Source organism: Periophthalmus magnuspinnatus, chromosome 13 (assembly GCF_009829125.3).
Source record: "Periophthalmus magnuspinnatus isolate fPerMag1 chromosome 13, fPerMag1.2.pri, whole genome shotgun sequence".
Classification (NCBI taxonomy): domain Eukaryota; kingdom Metazoa; phylum Chordata; class Actinopteri; order Gobiiformes; family Gobiidae; genus Periophthalmus; species Periophthalmus magnuspinnatus.
The window spans coordinates 26,114,765-26,137,714 of NC_047138.1; the positions used below are offsets into that span (position 1 = coordinate 26,114,765).

At 37.5% G+C, this 22,950-nt stretch overlaps 1 protein-coding gene across 2 annotated transcripts in view; it reads left to right on the forward strand.

Moving 5' to 3' along the window:
- Positions 1-22,950, forward strand: part of clcn2c (chloride channel 2c) — a 193,695-nt gene that overhangs the window by 34,770 nt on the left and 135,975 nt on the right. For both annotated transcript variants that reach the window (XM_055226034.1, XM_055226035.1), the window contains exon 2: positions 10,248-10,383. In XM_055226034.1, coding sequence (XP_055082009.1) covers positions 10,248-10,383 — 136 coding nt within the window. The remainder of the gene's footprint in view (positions 1-10,247; positions 10,384-22,950) is intronic.

Consider the following 22,950-nt stretch of genomic DNA (forward strand, 5'->3'; position numbering starts at 1 on the left):
CCTCTCACTGAGAACCGCTGTTTAGCATGTGAAGAGCATTAATAGCACTGAACTTGTATACAGCAGTTTTATAAAGTCTAGAACCACGGGGAAACTAAACACTCAATCATGGAATAGGCCTGTCACAATAACACGTTTTGAAGCATGATATATTGCGGAAGAAAATTAACTGATAAAATGATGATATTGAAACAAATTTATGCCACTGACACGGTAACGCTAAAGTAGACTTATCCGCCCAAAAATATTCTAAATGTATAAGGTGGTTAAAAAGCTCAAACTCCAATAAATAAATGGCAGAAGGAAACACTTTAGTAGTAGTCTACTTTGTATCTAGAATGAGTTATAGAAGTTATTTATCAAACCCTCCTCAGCTTAAATTTTATCGTAGAACTATAAAAATAACAAAGTTCCCAACTATATTGTATATTGGACCCGGTTAGTACTTGGATGGGAGACCGCTGGGAATACCAGGAGCCACAGTGGGGTGTTGTGTCCTTAGGCAAGACATTTCACCCACCTTGCCTAGAAGTGTTGATTAGTGTCGTCAAAAGTATCAAATCAGATATTAAAGCGATTATTGAAACTAGATACTCATTTAAGCAGGTATGAATACTAAGTCACATCCACAAGACTGAAATGAACCTTTCCTGAATAAGAATGATCTTCGTCTAAGACCGCATAGACTAGACTACAACTCAGGAATTACACCGAAATAAGGCCACATGGTAATATAAAAGAAAGTACTATTATTTAATATTGAAAATCACATTCTGTTTAAGTTGCTTTTTTTTTTATCAGGGATTTTGAAATTGGTATCAACATCATAGACTGTATATTTCTAAATGGACATGGCTAACCTTTTAGCTGCTATGTCCTAAAGAGCTCCATTGACTCTGGCTCCAATTCACTTTTTATTGAAAAATTGTCGCCCCTCTCTCTGCTGTTGTCAGGCTCATCATTTTGCTAAGTGCCTGCACATTACTTGGCCATGCTTTTTGATTATTATTCATGAATACTGCCCTCTCTTGTAAATTGACCGTGCATGCCGTTTGGCTGGTATGACTTGTTGACTGAACTCACTGTTGGCTGTAGGTACAGTCGCTGTTCCTGCCTCTTTGTGCAGACCTCACCCCGTCGTTCTTGGAGGTTGCTGCTTGAGTTTTAAAGTAGGAGTTCCCAACAAATGTGCCACTTTTCCCTTTTCAACAAACCACAAAAGCCCTGTTGTATTCCTTAACATTCTGTGAACCTAAAACCTCCTAAGGATGCAGAGTCGTGCCCACACGAATTTAATTCTCGTTAGGGTGAGCGGCCGGTTGGAGCCAGATTCCCGCTCTCACTTTTGGCCCTTACCTCAGCCCTCCCTACGGCAGCTCTTTTGGTTTAATTACACAATGATTCTTTCACATTCTCCTCTTCCTTCCTCTTCACTTTGGTTTGCTGACACATAAAACAAACAGCAGGAAAAGGTGCTTTGGGATTGGGCCAGTGAATGTTTGGAAAGAGATATCTGAGCACAATTTAACATTTTTACAACATTATACTTTTATGATCAAAACCACTTAAAACGCATCCCCAAATCATTTTAAGTTGCAGTGAAATTATTTCGTCACTTTTTGTATTGCTGTTCAATGAATGCCAGCACTCATCAGGGATTCATTAGACTCATAGACAAAGGAGCAGATAAATGAGCCCAATATATCTGCTTTAAAGGTTTGTGGCCACTGTATTGTTATAATCTATGACACCCATGGGTCATTGTTATAATTTGCACAATTTAAATCGCAACATTCATCAAAAATGACTTAAAAGAAACAAGTCGGCTGATTTCCACATTAGAAAACTGCAGTGCTCAGTGGGAGCCGACATTGCTGTAAACATCATCACAACAAAGAGCCATGTAGCTGTTGGCTGCTGCTATGGATAACTCTCAATCACGCTTGCGAGCTTGGATTAAAAAAAAACAAACAAAAAAATACTGTGTGACGCTACCAATACTATCACCAATTAAGAAAATAAAATTGAAGAGCAAAGTATGTCTGTCACAGTGGGTGTGTGCTGGTGCTGGTGAAAACGGGGTTTGCTCGACAATATGGCGTCTTGAAAATAAGTGATTTAAAAATGACTCAAATATACACAAATCACTCCAAATACAATAGATGCATACAATAGATGATAAATGAGAAAAGGAAACGACTACAACCTGGTTAAATGTCAGATTTGTGGAATAGGTCTGATTTAACAATTTGAAATCTCAATTGCATATTCTTTAATTCAGTCTCATCAAAGCTTTCAAAGTTCCAAAAATCTTTGCAAACATAAGATTTTGCACACAGAACTCTATTTAAATGGGATTAATGACCCAGCCCTAGAGATTGAGGTTCAGCCAATCCTCTGAACTCCACAACTCCAACCACATGCTTTTGTTGACACACTTAAATTGGATTTAAGTGTGAACTCCACTAGATTTAAATTGATATATTGATGGACTGATATAATTGATATATTATCTTGATGTACTGATATAAAGTCTGTCTTGTTGATATTCATGAAATCAATACTTAAAGCAATTTTTATTTTGAAAAAGATGTTTTTTGCCATATCACCAAGATCTGAGACAAAATCATAATGAAGCATAAATGGTGGTTTCTTGCTAAAGAGTGCATCGGCTCAACTAAACGTGAACCCTGTCTGTTTCTCCTGTCAGGGAGCTCATTTGGAGCTGTCCCTCTGGACCTCAGCCAGTTCAATGTCTCCGAGATTTAAGCCTTCACATTCTCCTCTGTATATTTCACATCTTTTGTTCTCATTTAGGGTTTCAACGAGTCCTGATCTGACTTCTGCTCTTCTACCGTTTCTGCATTTTAAACAAATCCACATACTTAAAGGTCCTATATTACTCTAAATTGAATCATGTGAGCTTTAAGCCATGTTATAATGTTACCTGATCAAAAACATACCTGGAGTTGTGTTTTGTTTCATTCACACGTGTTTGGAGATGCAAACAGACTAATAATAATGGATTACCGTAAATTTCGGATTATAAGCCGCTACTTTTTTTCCACGCTTTGAACCCTGCGGCTTTTACAGCAGTGCGGCTTATATATGGAATTTTACTGGATAACGGCCCCTGGGGGGCGCTCTCTAGCTGTAAACGTAAAAGTGAGACAGACGTGGGGAAAGATTCTGCTCTGAAGAATTCACTAGTTTTGATTTTGAACGATCATTTTGCGCATCGTGAAATGGATATGATGCAGTTTTTAAGATAAAGAAACAGAAAGGAAACAGAGCAGGGGTCGGCCTTTAACACGCAAAGAGCCATTTGGACCCACTTTCCACATAAAATAAAACACTGGGAGCCGCAAATACTTTTTGACATCTAAAATGAAGATAACACTGTATAATAACAATAATGTAACGGAATAATGTAGGTTTTACTTTCACGGACAAGCCTTCTACACGTGGCAGATAAATATGGCAAAAACAACTTAAGTGCATTAAAAAAATACAACTCACCAAACCGCTGCATCATGCATCGCGCTGATTATGTGATTATGTCTACTCTACTCCGCAGTTTCTTTAAAAAAACAACAACAAAAAAACTCGTAGCGTATCGTTTAATCCCAGGTGCTTATTCTCCATGTGCCAAAGCAGTTTTGAAGGTTTCATTGCCTTATTTGCTTTTCCCGTATGTTACGCAGAGCGGACTGTGCGCGTGAGTCACCTGTAGTGACAAACCCAGATTTTAAGTAGGCATTGTCTGTTAAATTTATCTTTCTTTTTCTTGGAGGTCGTAGTCTCTTCTTCTGGCTCCTCAGTTGTCCTTTTCCCCTTTGTTAAAAAGCTCTCCAAAGACTTTTGTTTTGGCTCATTTTCACTCGCTTGTGGCTCTACTTTTGTGCGTCGTGTCTGATGTGTTATACGTGATACGTCACCGCGGAGACAAGAGCAGATAATATACTTGCTACTACATCAAATAGATTTCTGTGGCGATTTCCAGCAGGATTTTCATGATACATCTACGGACGAGCTTATTAGTGTGTCATTAGGGACGGGCGAAAGTTGCTCCTGACCCCTGTGCGCACAGCGTCTGAAAATCAGGGCTCTTTACGCAGGACTGTGAGCTGTGTCTGTGTCAGTTCCCAAGCCACGCAGAGCCGCAGTATGAGGCGGAAAGAGGCGCATACGGCTCCGGAGCCGCGAGTTGCCGACCCCTGAAATAGAGCCACTGCACGTAAGCTCGACATCAATGAATCCAACTTGGTCAATGTAAAAGACGACAAAAGTTTTCAGAGGAAATAAAAGCAGATTTTCCGTGTTGGTGCAGCTTTATTTTCTAAACCTGCAGATGTGTTCATCCCGTGTTGTTGTCGTGTTGGTGCCAATTTTCAGGCACAGTTTAAAAAAAAGCGTGTCGGTGCACCGTCTTTCTGTGTAAATGTCTCATGTTACAATATGAAAACCTGCGGCTTTTATTCAGGTGCGGCTTATATATGTACAAAATTGATTTTCTCTTCAAATTTAGCTGGTGCGGCTTATATCAAGGTGCGCTCTGTAGTCCGAAATTTACGGTACTCAAAGCTCAAAATGCTCTGTTCCACCGTGTGATGTCATGTAGTGGTAGTTGTCAAGTTAACAGCTCCCCTTTGCCTTTGGTTATGTAAAGATGGGAAATTCCAGGGCTGAAATTATCCAAATGAGTCTAGTGAAGGTGTACAGAGTTTAAAAATACTGGAGCACTTCCAGGATTACCACAAGACATCATTAGGTGGAACAGAGCGTTTTCTGTTTGAGAGAAGAACTCCCTAAATATGTAGGTATGTTTTTGATGAGGAAACGGCATTATAACAGAGATTGGAAAATAATCTAATATGGACCCTTTAAAAGCAAAGGTCACATTTTTTTTCTTTTAAAGTTGGGGGTAAACATTGTTTACAAACTGTACAACAATGTTTGTAATTGCTATGTTTACAGTTTGGGTTAGCTAACAGCTACCGCACCCACAAAGTTTGGGAGTTTCTCTGCAACCTTATGTCCTTGGGCAAAACACCCTATCCACCTTAAACATGTTTTATGTGTGCACATGTGATGGTGAAGGACAAGGAGGCCGCAATAGTCAGACACTTTTCATTCAGTCTGCCTCAAGGCAACTGTGGCAACCAATGCAACTGTGGCAACTAATGTCGTTGACTTCCATAGAGTATGAATGTGGAGCGAAGAAAATGTATAGTTCTGTTTGGACCTAAGCATATGCGTCCATAATACATGCTTTGTTTACTTAATACACATATTTTGGAAAAAGATTGATTGTGAATAAAATGCAATTAATATTTGAGAGAAGACATGTGGACTGCTGAAGTATTATGAGAATTGTATACATTTCAGAACATGTTTTATAATATGTTTGCATAGACCTGTTTGATTTTGAAACACTATATATATCGCTACAGAGAAATATTGTGCTAAACGATCATACTGAAATTACTTGCATTATTTAAATCTTAATTAGTTGCATAATCTCAGTAAACCCTTTTTAAACCCTGTTTCATTAAAAGGCCTGAGCTGCAACAATTAAACCCCTCCACAGCTCAAATGTTATCGTATTACAACAAAAATACCTTAGATCTCCATTTTTTGCAAAGAAAAAGTACTCAGGCCTGTCATGATAATCACTACATCAACTGAAAGCTGGAATAATATATATATATATATATATATATATATATATATTTAATATTTTATCCTATGTTTGCATGCAGAAAACTTTCCATTACCCAAATAATGTCAGCCTTTGAGATTTGACAATTCAAATTCTGATTTCTCTGCATGATTCTTTACACAGCCCTTGCAGCATTTTTGCCTATCTTTTGACAAGGGATTTTAAACAATTCATTGAAGTGACAGGTCATCTAAAACTAACACCTTTTGATTATACACCATTATAATTCTCTCTGGCTCACAGTCTGTTTACATGCACATTCTTCCACGTGATCCTCTGTACTATGGTTTTACTGATTAACTCTGCAGAGCCTTGAAGGTGTGGCTCCATCTCTGCCTCTGATTGGTTTAAGTGAGAATCTCAAGACCTTTGCCTCTTTCTTTCACTGCATTTTTTTTTCTCATGAATGAAATGTCAGTTTTTCTTGGCTTGGACTACTTTACCAGTGACCCCTCTATGTTCAATGTTTGTGTGTATGACGGGCATTATGTTTTAGCATGATAGTTTTAAGAAAATATTAAACCTAGAGACAGATGATGTATCGGTTGGCTGACATTGTACTTTGAAATATTCCAAATGTAAATGCACAAATGTTGAACCTGATCATTTCTATTAGTGACTAAACCCCAGGACAAACATTGGAACTTTAACAATATTCATTTTTAGCTCCACCCATCCTTATTAAATATTATTAGCCTATAGAATGGCGTGATTACATCTGAAATCCAACAATAGGACGATCGTATAGCATTATGTAATTGATTGGAGCAAATTTGGCTTAAGTGTCTTGCCCAAGGACTACTGCATTCTACTAACTAAGCTACTGCCCACTACAAATTACACATGTAACTCAGGGCAACCGTTCATCTGGGATCATTTACCTAAATCTGTGAGTGGAGTGGCCCTGTGACTAAACCTAATGACAGGCTTGGAGCTGTAATGCCTTTGTTGCACATGGGGCTGTTTGTTTGCATGTTTAGAGGGGCACGTATCAGAAGGGTTATTTCTGCCCCTTATTTTGGGTTTCTTCTCTCAGCCTTGGCATTGGAAGTGTCTTAATTAAAACTTTGCTTTGGTGATCATGAGCGGGGCTGGGAATGCCACACAAAACTGCGTATTGGGTAGAGCAGTGGTTGGCATTTGAAATCAGGCAACCCCCAAATCTGTTTCCTGTGTAGTTGTTTTGCTTTGTATGCATGCCCTCCTCAGCAGCGTCTCAGTCTGAAAATTAAAATGGCAGCTTTGGAAAATAGTTTAAAGGTCCAGTATTACGCAAAAATGACTCTTGTGAGCTTTTAAGGCATGTTATAATGTTGTTATCTCATCAAAAACAGACCTGGAGTTGTTTTGTTTCATTCACACGTGTTTGAGAAACCCTTTTATTATTAGGCTGTTTACATCTCCAAAGCTTAAAATTCTCAGTTACCTTCACAATTTCTACTGAACTATAAGTGAAAGTTAGCTGTCATCTTGAAAACTACTACTTCATGACATCACTAGGTGGAACAGAGCATTCTGAGCTTTGGAGATGTAGACGGCCTAGTAATGCAGACCTACTCAAACATGTGTCATTGAACCAAAAAACAACTCCATGTATGTTTTTGAGGAGGTAACTACATTATAACATGACTTAAAGCTCACAAGAGTCAATCTTGTGAAATATAGGACCTTTAACATTTAAAAGGATACAGAAATATGACCTGCTAGAGCACATTTTAGTTCATCTTGAGTATATGTTTTATATTGTCCATAAAAATGCAGGATGTGTTCCTTGCAGTGGACATTCTACTATCATTGCAGCATCTGTTATTTGAAAATTGTGCCAACTAGGGCTGTAGTCGACCAAGAATTTCTTTAATGAACTAAAGACATGTCCTGCTGATTGTTTTGTCAACTAAAAAGGGGACATGGAAAAAGCTCCCAAAACTATTCCATATCTCTATGTATTTGACCCACACTACACTCACAAGACTGCACCGGCATGGGAGTACTAAAAAATAACTGCCCTTTTATATATAAATACAAAAAAATATTCACTTCTCCTTCCTGCCATTGTCATATATATATATATATATATATATATATATATATATATATATATATATATATATATATAAAAATAATCTCAAATTATTAGTGAATGAATACTAATTTTGGTCAGTGAGCAATCACTCAAAAAAAACGACTTAAGTCCTACAGCCATAGTGCTGGCTCACATTAGGATTAGGTTGGATATATTGTGTGGCCCTAGTCTTGTACATTTGTGACAGCTCCAGAAGAGAGCCAGCGTCAGCATCCCAATGTCTTCAACCCTCTGACCTTGTTGAACTTGTGAACACTATTTTATCCCAAACAGTGGTTCTAAAAATACCCCAAGCTTCTGCTTTTGCATGGACAGTGTGATTCTGGGCCTATTCACAGCTCTGAGTGTGGACATATAGGTGGAGGAGGAGGAGAAGGAAGAGGAGGATGCCTTATTTTCATGTGTGTTATGTAAACATTTGATTTCAGTAAACATAAGGGCTGTCTTCTATGAAATGTATGCCTGAAAGCATTTTGGGGAATTTTCAGGAATAGACTTTTGAGAAAATTATTTCTAATTAATCTAAATGTGTTAAAGGTGCACTATGTAACTTTTCTGGTGGCTGGTGCACAACCTGCTTGTCTCTGGAGATATTTTACCTTTGCATAGAATGTAAAGGAGTTGTAAAGATATGTAAAACGCATCTTTATCTTGTCTATCTTTTTGTTTTTGAGCAATAAAACACTTGATTAGTTAAACCAAACGAATAAACCTTGCATAAATACTTTCCAGGAAAAAACATAACGTCACAGGTGATGGACGGAGACACCTTTAGTTTTACACTGTGTAAACAGCATTTCAATGGAATTTCATTGACTTAAACTTTTGATTCAGTTACAAAAAATCCTTGTTTCAATCAATATTTTGTCAAGAGTAAATGCACCATTTACCACAGCTTATTGTTTCCTAGTAGTTGATTAAAGCAGGACCTAGCTAGCATAATCACTAGGTGGTGCCAACTCTTTGTCGTAATGTTTTTTCCAGCAACGTTTGCTGCCATTGGGCACCCCAGTTTTCTAATGTAAAGTCAGCTGACTTGTTTCTTTTATTAAGTCATTTTAGATGGATATTGCTATTTCAAATGTGAAAATATAACATAATGATCCACGGGTGTCATATTCTAACTATAGAGCAGACCCAAGCACAATAGATCTTCTTTAATAATAGTTAGAATAGTAATGTAATTTTGTTCTGTTTTTTAAATTATAGCATGTTAAAGCATTTCTGTGCAATCCGTCAGACATTAATATGTAATGAAGAGTAGATAGAACTGAAACATATTTTGTTTACTCATAAAGATTAAACAAAAATAAACAGAGGGGATGAAGTTAAATATATTTAATAAGACCCAAGATACTCTAAACTGGAAGAACACACTTACATGACATTTTGTCAAACTAAAATAGGCTCAAACACATGTATCAGCATCTTACCCCTTGTTTTTGGGGTTGTTTTAACTCTGACTTAAATGGTGCAGCTTTAATGCAATGGGACAATCTCGATAATCAAATGCCAGACTAATTCTATGTTTAAACTCTTATTGGTTGGCTAGACTCCCATTTTAGCCGATTACTTTACCTAATGAAACAATTATACAATGACATTTCAGACTTTATCCTGTTTACCACTTAACTTCTCACACTAAGCCGACTTTTAAGGACAACTTGGTGCATGGTTATATATTGGCTTCATATTTTGAACCTCCATGACAAGGCCTGGAGATATAATGGAAGTTAAAGTTGCTGCCTGGGCACTGTGCTCACTGTAGCACTTCCTGTCCTTACAGTTCTGCTGACCTAAAGCCTTTGGTGTGATTCTGCCTGACTATTTATTATTGTCTAATGCAAATATATGAGGCTCGATTGTGCTAGAGCTTTTTGCAAATTGATTAAAAATAAGTATTCAGGTTTAATTCTAAGTATTGTTAGTCTCAAATATTACATCAAATTTCCATCAGGAATTCATAAGATTATGCTCCTACTACTGCTGCAACCACGATACTGCAATTACTACAACTGTTTGCCCTTTCTTATATTGTTTAACCTATATACATTACAATTGATTTCCCCTGTGCAGTGCAATACTGTGATGTTATGTGGTAATACAGGATGTGCTTCACTGTTTTTAAAATCCATACACCTTCACTAAAATCATTTGGATGATTTCAGATGTGGAATTGGCAATTTCTACAGCTCTTTTTACCTTTTTGTTCAGTAAACTAGAAAACTACAGCTTCATGACGCAAGAGTCAGTTTTGTGTAATATAGGCCCTTTAAATTCCATTAGTGGTATACTAATGAACACATACACACATTTGTATAGCATTTTTTTCCTAATTGAACCACTTTGAATGCATAGCCACAGTGTGAACATCTTGTTAATGAGCTTATGTGATGTCCCTCATTGATAACACTATGTAATCAATGACTGTGTGTGTTTCAGATGTATGGGCGCTACACCCAGGAGCTGGGGGTGTACGCCAAAGAGGAGGCAGCTCGCATCAGAGAGAGTGGACAGAGGAGGTCTGTGAGCGACCGCAGCCTACACGAGTACAAGGGACGATGTGCCAAGTGTCGCAGTAAGTCTCTACAAAGACTACACACATAGGTCACAATAACACATTTTGAAGTTTGATATATTTATGAAGGAAATATAGACAATAATATTGAAACTAATTTATGCCACTGACACAATTGCCCAAGAGCAGATTTAAACCAAAAAACTATTCTAAATGTACAATATTCTTAAAAGAATACATGAGGTGCAATAAATAAACAGCAGAATGAAACACTTAAGTACTCCTTCTGTACCTATAATGAGTCATAGAATTTATTAATTCAACCTTCAGATTGTATCATATAGCCAAAAAATAACCAAAATATGTACACAAGATGAATATTGACCCCAAATATATTATTTCATGTTCTATATATTGAACGACAAGTCGATATAGTAAATATCATGACAGTGCTATACAGACAAACGCTATGCAAAACAATGATGGTAGAGTGGTTGGCTTTCCTGGTTTTTGGTTTTCATTTCCCAAAACTATACAGGTCTTTTTATGTGGAATTTGCATGTTCTACCTATGCATGGGACAATAGTGAAAGTTTGTGTCATAAATGGTAGAAAAGAGAATCATGCCAAAGTAGCTTCTTCTGCACAATCTGGCAGCACATTACTTACAAACAGGTAATCCTCATTTCATCTACAAAACTTTTCCTCTACCCTGTTCTACCTGTGACAATCTTTAGCTTCTTACCCATTACCTTACAGTATAACACACCATAGAACAATAATCTAACATCTCCAGCTTCTGAGCCATGAACTTCAGGAAGACCTAGGTGAGTCTCTGGTTGCTGCTCCACTGTCTCCCACTGCTACTGACAGGTTGCACCCATTGGCATTGAGAGATGGGTCAAGTGCAGAGCAACATTTTTCTCTGGGGGAAAATCATTAATACCTTTGTTTTTTTTCTACAACTGTTGGGATATTTATCTTGATCCAGTACAGTACAGACTATGTAGTACCAGTGTTATAATGCCTCTGAACTGAACTAGAGTTTTTAAAATTAACTTTCATATTGGTCACAATTTTTCATTATTTGAAAAGTTATCCATTGCAATTAAGCATTTAAATGTAGCAAACCTCCCATTTGGAGTGTTGCTGTGTGTATTTTGTAATGTATGTAGAACCCCCTCTACTGGTCAGGCGAGTGCATTACAGCCCTCTAACCACATCACTATAACTGGTTTACCCCTCACACTGACTGCAGCAGCTCTGTGCGGGGGTACAGGTTTATTGGTGAGTCATCTCCACTTCTCCCTTCTCCTCTCCCACCTACTCATGCCATATGTGCCCAAAACGACAATATAAAAATCAAAATATGGCTCTGTTGTGAATGAATAAAACAGGAGTCCACCAGCACAGATCGTAAATGTACATCTTGGGTTGACAGACACATTACTTTGTTTGGCTCTGCTGGTGCTGCAGCTGTAAAAAGAGAGGAAAGCTTTGTTACTTCTCCCTCATCTCAAACAGTGTCTCTAGTCTGAGAAACTGAACACACTTTACTTCTTAAATACCATACAGTCAGTATTTATTGTGGGTACATTTTCTTTGTAGTTGCGGGGACATTTTGTAAAATTTTTTTGTACTATGATGAGTCAAAAGTTCATAAATCAACCACACAGCTGAAATCTCATTATACACACAAACTAACTAAAGTGTTTCATTCTGTTATTTATCTATTGCATTTTAACAATTTTGTACATTTAAATTGTTTTTTTGGGGATAATTCTGTTATTGTTTATCGTCTATATTTATTTCATCAATATATCACACTTCAGAATTTGCTTTTGTAACAGGCCTATTCACACTTGCATATCCACCACATTGAAACCGGGACAAAACTTGGAACTCAACCTGGACTAAACCAGGACAAAAACAAACTATAAAAGGTACAAAAGCAAGTCTACACCAGGAGTAAACTGGGCTCAAACCAGGACCAAGTCATGAGTGTGAATGCTCCCTTATATTAAAAAAAAAACCCAAAACTTTCCTTTTTATAGAAATAATCAACCATGTATTTATAGGGAAAAAGTCCTTATTGATTACAGTAAGATTTTGACACATAATGCTGGATGGGAAGAATAAGTAAGATTTATTAGCACACATCTAAAGGAAAAGTTGTAAAGTTCAGAAAATTCATGATAGTTGTAATAATTCACCATAACTAACAAGGCTGGTACACATTGTATGTGAGCTGTTCATTTTCTGCTAGACCTGTTGTAATCGGTAAGGAAGAGATTGCAGACCAGGTAGAGAGTTGAAAGAAATTTATCTGATCAGATGAATGAAGTGACAGACAGCAGGCACATGCGTTGCGTTTCAAGGGTGTTTTTCCAGTACTTATAGCCCTAGAAAGGTATCTATAGCTGGGCAGGTCCTATTACGGACTTAACTAATTTTACATAGCTCTTTACCGTTAGCAGTGTACAGTGGGGTAGAATGTGTCACTAAAAAGATTCTTGTTGTCACTGAAAAGCTGTATTACAAGGCCTCTTGTCAACCTGAAGATGAAGAGCTGTATCATGTAACCGAAGTAGCAGGTTCCAGTGTAGACATCTTAAAATAAGCATGTGTCACATTCTTACAGAGAAACAAGTTCACCTCACTGTTTAAGACACGCGGTATCCAACACAAGGTTTAAGAGTAAAGTAATAAAACAAAAAAATCATGCTTTCACCTGTTCTCCAAAAACACCAGCTAATCAGTGCAACCTTCACAATAACATTTGCTCTTCGATGGCACACTGGCATGGTGCATGGTGGTTGATGCTTTCTTCTCACTGCAAAAAGGTTCTGGGTTCAACTCCCAGACGCCTCGGGGCCTTTCTTTGTAGTTTGTTCTCCTTGTGCATGTGAACATTTCCTCTACCACTAAAACATGTACAATGGTCTCCCCATTTTAGGTCAAGACTTCCCTGAAATCTCAATTTGAATCGATGTATCTTAATTTACTCCACATCAGCAAAATAAGATAAGATATGCCTTTATTAGTCCCACAGTGGGGAAATTCCAGTATTGCACCGCACAGTTAAAGAACAGAAGGAAAATTGTACATGCAATAAAACAAGCTAATAGATAGTTTAAAATAATTTTAAAAATATACTTAAAAATAGACTCTAATATAACATCTTCGTAAAGTGACTTAAGTATTGCACAGTTGGAAAATAGAGGAGCATGATGCAAACCAGCTGCTGCTCTCACCAGCGCCGGAAGTAGAAAAATCTCCTGCCTGCATTTGAAATGTGAACTTTTAACAGAATCTTATTATTAAAACATAAATCCTTAAACTAATTGTAATGCTTGTCAGAAAAATTGCAATTAGATATTTTTTCCCCAAATTGTTCAGCTCTACAGCATCATGTAAAACAACAGGAGTAGGTCTCAGAAACATCCCCTCAAAGCACAAAGTTATTCCGTAATGTAACAGAAATGGCCCCTATCTCTCCGGTGACTTTTAAGCCTGGTTACTCTTTTATATTCTCTATCGATCATTTTGTCCTGTGCTGAACCACCTCTGACCTGTCTACTGCTGTGAAGGCATTTACTGTCACACTATGTCCACATTAGCTCAAAACCCTTTTCAAAAAGTCCTTATTATAACTGAAGGAGCAGTTATAGGCTCTGTGCACAATAGCGTCCGGCAACCTCACTGTTGGGATCATTACTTCCCGAGTCATGCTAAAATAAAATAAAAAAATTAAGATCAGGTAGTGGACAGGGAGCTGTGGGTGGATGTTACTAACAACATATTAAAATCTACACAAATATAATGAATACCTCACCAGAGGACACTTTTGTGTTTTAGAAAGAGAGAAAGAGAGTTTGTGTCTCAATGCTAATGCTAGTGTAAATTTTGAGGCATAATAAATATTAAAACAACACCACACATGGAAGTATTCTACATATACAAATGATTGGGTAGTCTTTATTTTGGTCATTGGTAATTTGGTGGTAAATGGTCATATTTTTATATGGCTCTTTCCATCTTCTAAGTACCCAAAGCACTTAACATCAAGGAACCACTCACCCATTAACGCACACTGGGGGCATGGTGTTTTTCCACACTGACAGTATTCATCTGTGGGTGTTGGAATTGCACTAGCAGCCTGTGGGTCAGTGGATCTGACCGTTCTACCAATTATGTTAATGACCAGTGCGGGATTCGAGCCACCAACCTTTGGATCAGGGGACAAATACTCTATAAACTGAGCTACTGTCACCAATTTGAATTAATTTGAATAGATTGTTTATTTTATGTTTTCCATTTAATAAAACTGACTGTTAACTTTGAGACATAATGAGCTAGCTAGCGTTCTACTGTGCATAGCCTATTGTATCAATGCTTCTTTTGGTACAAAGGTTTCCATGTGGCACTTTGTCTCATCTATTTTAGCTGATGCAGTACTTATGTCTCCATCTGTTTGACATAAGAGAAAGGGAGTCAAATGCCACTGTCAGAATGTATGCTAATCTAAGCGCGCATGATTTAGCATATATTACTCTGACTTTACTTGAGAAGCACTTTGCCTGACTGAGACATTTTGTTCCCCATTTCAAACACCTTACATTTACTTTTATCATTACAACAGTGAAAAGTACTCTGTTTAATATGTATTTTTATGTCAAGGACAAGAACACTCAATGGTTGTAATATCAACGATTAAACGTTATAGTAGCGGATAGCATTTATATTAAGTAGGACTGAACCATTTAGAAACAATATTGAATTAAAATTTTCTGGCAAGCGTTACTATTTTGAACACATCCAGAAGAATTGACAAAACAAAAAAAAGCTGGATAGAGTTTATAAATTTCCTTAACGTATTGTCATGTACCTACACACTTGTGCACAACTAGGCCTGTCACGATAACGGGCGTAACATCTGTCAGTACGATGCATTCACTGACAGTCTGGGTGTTCTATTGCTGTATTGCTATATACATTACAGTTAGCATTTGCGATTTCGACTCAATTGCAATTAATCTTGCCACCCCAATAGGCATAATTATATAAAGTTGAACATCTTGAAGTATTAGAATTATTTTGAGATCAACTGGTCCCTCTTGAAAATGAGACATTAAGTATTAAGAGGCTGGTTTGTATGAATAAAGGAAATGCACTAACACGGACAGCATTGTTATTAGCAAGTTTTAAATCAGCATTTGAGAGTGAAGTTTTGCTTGTTTGTTTTTATTTGCTAACCCTGTCCCCACACAGCATAACAGCTCATTTATAACTACAGAGGCTTAACAAAACCACTGAGCCGGAGCAAGGAGTATCAATATTTCACTAGTCTGATATTAAACTTTATCCAAACACGGGTGCAGCACGGGTGTTGGATTTTCAAGCTCTGGGTTCTGATATGTTACCCAAGTTAACAAGTAATGTTTCTGAGGTGCAAGGATGTTCAAGTTTGAATTTGCAAGTCAGAATTCTGAAAATCCAACCTCTGGAACATCTATATACTAAACTTTTGCAGGATAAATATTTATGTTTAGTATTTGAAGGCTTACATAAATATGTAAAACTTTTGATGGATTCAAAATATATATTCAAGTTATATTATGTTATCTCACTGAGTCTTACACTGCTCCATCAACTTTATTTGAAGTACTTTGTGTACAAAGTCTGCTTTACAAAGTGCTTTACAGAACAAGAAAGACATTAAAATCACAATTTCAGTCATATGCACAGCTAAACAGAACAGTTTTGAACCTGGATTTAAATACTGTCAAAGTAGAGGCCTGTCTCACATCTTGGTAAAATGGTTTCAGATTGTATAAAACTGAAACACAGATTATGAACTTAAACAAAATGATTATAATTGAACAAATACTATAGAGCTACAGGTGAGCCTAAACTAGCCCCAATCCCATTTACACTGTAAGGCATTTTCCCATTGCCCTCTTGACTTTTCTTGTGGATGTTGTAACTGCAGCTGACCACTTGGAGGCGCCATTGAATTGTGTAGCATTAAAGAGCATAAATTAAATGAATGAAGAGGGAGAAATGTCAGGGTTTTTTTTTCTCTGAGAGACTCCAGAGACACAGAGCAATCCACCTGGCTCTTTGTAAAGGACAAACCAAATACTGTTATAATGCAATGACATTTAACTTCACTTTAAATGGGAACGAGGGTAATGTCATTTTTACCTTGTGACAAACGTAATTCGATCTGTGCTTCCTCGGCATGTGCTCAATCAGATTTGCTCTTATTGTTTATTTTAAAAGGTTGATGGCGTTACGATACTCCAGCTAATACATTGCAAACCATTTGAAATTGAATTGATAAACGAGGCAGGGTTAAAAGGTAAGGCTTACACAATCTTATTAGGCTGCGAGTTGGATGTTTCTCGATGGACAGAACCACGAGGATAAGCTGATGAAATATTCAGATGACAGGAGGACCATGGAGCCCTGATACGGCAGAGGTACTCAGCCAATCACATCGCTAGTTTTAATTATTCACTTGGGAACATGGAGATTCAGTTCAATGACACAAATCTGGTTCAATGCTGCTTTATTACATTAACGTTACATTATGAAAAATATGTCTTTGAATTATACCTAAGATCTTATTTGCAGTGGTATTTATTATGAGGATGGATGTTATTTTAAATGCGCTGTGCCTAATTTGTACCATTGTAAAAATGTGAAAAACTGAACTAGTTTGCAGCGGCTCAACTTATTCCTAACTTTCCAAACACATTCCAAGTATCCTAATTCCCGTTTTTCTGGGAGCATAACCTGCCAGTGCTGCTCCAACGTTACTGATTTATTGATTGGGACAATGTCTTTATAATTGGATGCATAAAACACACAATAGTCTCATTTTAGCTTAAAGGGCCCATATTGTATTTTTTGATCTGTTATAATGTTTCCTCATCATAGACATACCTTTGTTGTTTTTTGTTTAATTTACACATGTTTAACACGCAAACCCTGCATATCTTTCTTTGTTCCACCTTCTAACATGTAAAATGACACTTGTAAGGTTTCAGGCATAATATAGGACCTTTTAAGAACTGCTTTTGCATTATATCTATACTAGGGAAAAACATATTTCAATGAGATACAGCCCCTATTATTTGGGCTTGTTAAAAGGAACCCAGAAAGAATTATATTTCATTTTTTCAGCCCACATGGAATTACTTGTTCAAACTCCTGAATGGAAGAATCTGAAGAAATAATTGAGAGATTAATTTGCTATTTTGTGTCAAAACAAAATCTCATTCTAGCACATGACTCATAATTGTAACAAGGTAAATCTTTACATTTGGAGAATACATTTAACCACTGATGTGTAGCTTTAACCCTTCATAGAAACAGGGACTGTACAATGTTCATGAAGTACAACTATTAACCACTCATTCTGTAAATATATTGTCAAATGTATATTTAATATTAATTTAACATTTCATTTTCTATAGTGACAACCTGCCACTCTAATGCAGCAGTGCCATCACTCACTGTGCTCATGTCACGAGAGCTGCCACATACACTCACATCCACAAAGCTGCACACATGCACTGGAGACCTTAGGTTAAGGTTAAGGTTAGGCTATTTTAGCCCATATATGAACTTTAAAGATCCTATATTAAACAAAACTGACTCTTGTGAACGTTAAGCCATGTTTTAATGTTGTTGCCTCCTCAAAACCATACCTGGAGTTGTGTTTTGTTTCATTCACACATGTTTAAATAACCCTTTAATTATTAGTCTGCCTACACCTCCAAAGCTGAAAATGCTCTGTTCCACCTTGTGATATCATCAAGTAGTAGTTTTCAAGTTAACAGCTACTTTTTACCTTTAGTTCAGTAGAGACTGGATTTTTATTTTTTTTTTACCTGGATTTGCCAAATATCTGTCCGATATATATTGCCCAACTAATACGTCGGTCTATCTCTAGTCTGAAAACTACATTCAAAATTTACTCAAGTAACCGCTTACTAGTAATGCATAAGTACCAAGTATCGAGCCCTTTGCTTGGTAATGGATTGGAGTTTTACATTTTTGTACTGTAAAAATGAAAATGCCTCGATTAGCAATATGTACCAGAGGAGTCAGAGGAATGTATTGCATATAAGACAAAATAAAAAACAAGGCAAAGAGATTTCATCATGATATAAATGACGTTACACCCTCCCAGTTGTGTTGCACCTGTGTGTTGCCTTTTCCAATTCCATGTGGCACGCTGTCTCTGTTGTTTAGTTAAATTGAGCTGAACAGAAGAAGAATTTGTATTTTGAATTCACTCGGAAAAAACAGTCAAAGCATTTCACCAGGCATTTGATTATATAAAGCGTTCAAAAACATGAATTATTCCTTCAACTGCCACCAAACACAGATACACAATTCTATACACGCAAGGTGATCTAAGGACTTCATGCAGTATGGAGTGGTTGTCGTCTCAAAGATTAATCTGCTAACCTGCTTGTCGACAGGTGTGGCCTCTATCTACTGTCATTTTTCTATTTCATTCATCATATTCCATGTATTGATGTTTCTGGAATATATTCACACTTGCGCACTACCTCTACTGTTGTGTGTTTTTAGCTTAGACTGCATAAAGAAGTGGGCAAAATGAGTGACGTAACCCATGGCGTTCGGCTCCAGTCAAATGAATCTCATCGAGGCTAGCAGTTATAGGGGCGAATTTGGAGCCAAGTTGCATATTAGGAATTGTGACCGCAAGTATCATAGCAACTAAAGAGCCAATCCGGAGCGAGGCTGTTGAAGGTAACACCCCTTCCCGCCTGCGCCGCTGGTTTAGTGTGGAGTGGGCACTTAGCAACAAGTTTGATTGACAGCGTTGCTAATACTAGTGGGAACGACCTCACAGAAAAAAAGGCACCCGATTTGTCTGTTATTAATGTTCATATCTTGATTTACAGACATAATGGAGAAATAAATACCAGGATCATGTAGATTGGGCTAATACAAACATTCTAAGACCAAAATGACAAGCCTTACAGCAGGAATAATGGACGGGAGGGGTGACAGTTTTCCTTTCTTTTCTACTTGGAACTTGGCAGCTAGCAGGTTAGCTATGCCCATTTATATATACAGGCTATGGTTTTTAGGCTTTAAAAAATGATTTGGACAACTAAAATGTAATATTTGTGATGGGCGATACCAGTGACTTTTGTTTCAATCCGATACAAAGTAATACTATGACAAGTATTACTACCTACTTGATACCGATACCAAAGACTATTAAAAAAGCTTAAACACCTTGGCACAATATTATTTTGGCTACATCCCATTGAACTGACAAATAAAAAAACTTATTTGTGCAAATAAACCAGAATCTTAACAATATATTTCAAGTACCAATATTGTTGTTTGAGAATTCATACTTTTTTAGAACATACCTTGGCACCACTAATGTTAGTATACATATATTTCAACTTGCAGGGTCAGATAAGAAAAAGTATGTACGCTAACAACAAATGAGCTGTATAGAGAACATAAATTGTAAAGGAAGTTAAAAAAAACAAAACAACTGCATTACATAACACTGCCCATTTAACGGTGACTTGAATAACTGCATAACATATGTGTAAAAGCTTCCAAGAAGGTAATTACTGAAATCTCCAAGCAATCACGCCGCCCCTTATAGTCTGATTTTGATGAGCATTGAATAGAAATTGGAGGAGGCATAGTAATACGTATGTACTTGACTTATTCGATATAATGTAGCCACTTCATAATCACCACAGTTGAGGCTAAAGTGAGACCCTTCCACTTATGTGCAGTCTGACATTCCTTAAAAGTTTGAAATTATAGCCGTGTCGGTGAAATGTGCCGGAAGTCCGTGTGATTGGATTATGCTTGATAACTCAGGTCCACCCTGCATTTATCAAATCAGCTGCCAGTGCGATCAGTAAGAGCAGGCTGAACTGTAAAACTCACTGTGAAGACTGAACATTTTAAAAGTAGCACAGGATCAGATCAGAACTAATCCAGGATTATAATCCAGGGTTATAATTTGTCAGGATAGCACTTCTACTAAAGTGAGACCAAGCAAGATTGAATCGGAGTAAACTTGAACGATGCTTGGTTTTTCTTGCAAATTCTACATTTATACTAACCACTTTTAAGAATAGTGTGAACATGCAGCCATTTTCAGTTTTCTTTCAAACTGATTTTACCATTTTGTGTGGCCAAGTGATGACGGTGTTTGTGCACAGATCCGAAGGTTGGCGGTTTGAATCCCGCTCTCGACATAATCATCATTGCTTGAGCGGTTTGAACAACTGACCCACAAGTTTGCTGTAAGATTCCAGCTCCCACAGATGAATGTCATTGTGTCCTTGGGCAAGACACTTAACCCACCTTGGCCCCAGTGTCTGCGTGTATGAATACATGTGTATGAATACATGTGTGTGAGTTGTTCCTTGATGTAATGTGCTTTGATTGCGGAAAAGTAGAAAAGCACTATATAAAAATGTGACCATGCAACATTTACTGAAGTGGCATTTGTAGGAAAGAAGGTATGAACATTTTAAAAACAGTTACGTTATGTCATCTCTATTTGGTCTTATTTATGTTCAGATTGTATGTTATTTAAAGCATATTTATCCTTTTTTTTAGTTTTTTTCCCTTATTTTTTTGGTTGATGTTTGTTTTCTAGAGATGTTATTGGTTGGATCTAATGTTCCATCAAATGGCATTACTTCCATGGAGAAAAGCGGGTTATGCCACCAGGCCATCTTACAGGTCCGACTTGTGAATCCTGTTCAGAGTGCATGTTTTTCCAATGCATTTCTTTAGCAAACCTAAAAAACTGTAACTGATGAATGTAAGATAATACACTTAATACTGTGGAACATTCTGGGCAAACCAATAACCTCTCCATGGAGACCAGCAGGTGACTGACCGCCCACCAGAAGAGTACTTGGCACAGCTTTTAAATACTGACACTTGAGCAACCTTTCTCTACAGCACTTAGCGAGCACTTCTTGCAGTACTTTTGATGATATGTTGGTGCTTGTGCCTCGGTCCCACGCGGAGCCACTGCGGAGGTGTTCTGACGTCATTCACACAGCGCTGCCAGCCAAAACCAGGAACGCACCCCCCACACGGACACAGCTAAATCGCAACATTTGGCGTTTCTCTTTCTCTCATCGAATTTAAGGAGAGGGAAACTTTTACTTTAATAGATCAAGTAACCCAGGAGACGAGAGGCTGCTTTGATCAATATTTGATTCATGTCCACTCAGGGAGATTGGTGTGGTGATCTTTGGGACTCCGCCACTGACTGGTGAGGTGGCAGTGGCAGAGGTCCAGTTATTGTCAGATTTAGAGCCACTTTCTATTGATTTTATTGTCCAGGTGGAGCCAAGGTGGTGCCATTAAAGCAAATTAATTTTTCCCATGGTGCCTTGGTGCTGGTGGTTGGACCAGGACCTGAGCCAGACTGGACATTTAATTCTTTCATCTGGACTCTGGGCTAGCGTTGGTATTGCATTTGAGAGTAACATTAGACCAGAAACTGTGCTATAAAGTACAACTCCATATACGAGATTACATTTGGTTGTTTTTTGTTTTTTTTTCTGATTTTAATACTCTGCTTAATGGTATACATTGTCAATGTATTTACTTTATAATATATTTTTGCATATCTAGAAATAGTCACAGCTTAGTTGGTAGAGTATTTGTCCACTGATCCGAAGATTGGTGGTCGTATCCCCTAACCTACAGGTTGGTGGGTGCTATTCCAGCTCCCACAGATGAATGCTGTCATTGTGTCCTTGGGGAAGACTCTTAACCCACCTCGGCCCCAGTGTCTGCGTTGGTGTGTGAGTCTGTGTGTGAATGACTGCTTTGAGTGCCTTGAAGGTGGAAAAGTGCTAGATAAAAATGTCACCTTATTATGTGAGAACCATTACAGTTCTTTCCATGTTACTTTGATTTGCCACCTCTACATGCAGATGCAATTGTTTTGCCAGAAATGTTCCAAAGTATGGCATTAATTTAATCTATCTCCATGGAGAGAAGCAAGTGGTGCTGCCAGGCCAAATTACAGGTCAGATCGGTAGAAAGGCGACCTCACTCACAGAATGCATTTTTTCCCAGGTACTTTTAAGAAATAAAACACAAAATGAATGCATCTAAATTATAAACCAAGCCATAATCTGGAAGATTTCAAGAAAGGCAACAACATACCCAAGCAGGTGACTGCTTCCCCATGAGAAAAGTTACATAGTGTACCTTTTTAAGATCTCTATGGACAATACAAGTAGTAGTACAGCAACTAGTAGTACTTTTGATTATCTTTCTTGAATAATATTTAATAAATAATAGGGATGGGACAATAAACAAGAATATTGTTTATCGTGATAAAATAGTCGTTCGTGGGATATTATATATAATCATGATAATCGCCAACAAAAATAATCACTGTTGTATCACCAGAGTCGATATTGAGGGACAAACTGGCCTGTTGCCCCAGACCTCAGGGTTTTAGGGGCCCAGAATTGTGAGGCTTCTTGATCCGGACCCCCAAATTTCTGTTGTGCTCTGCTTAACCACAATGTTCTCCACTAGATCATAGTTGTTTTCACTGATA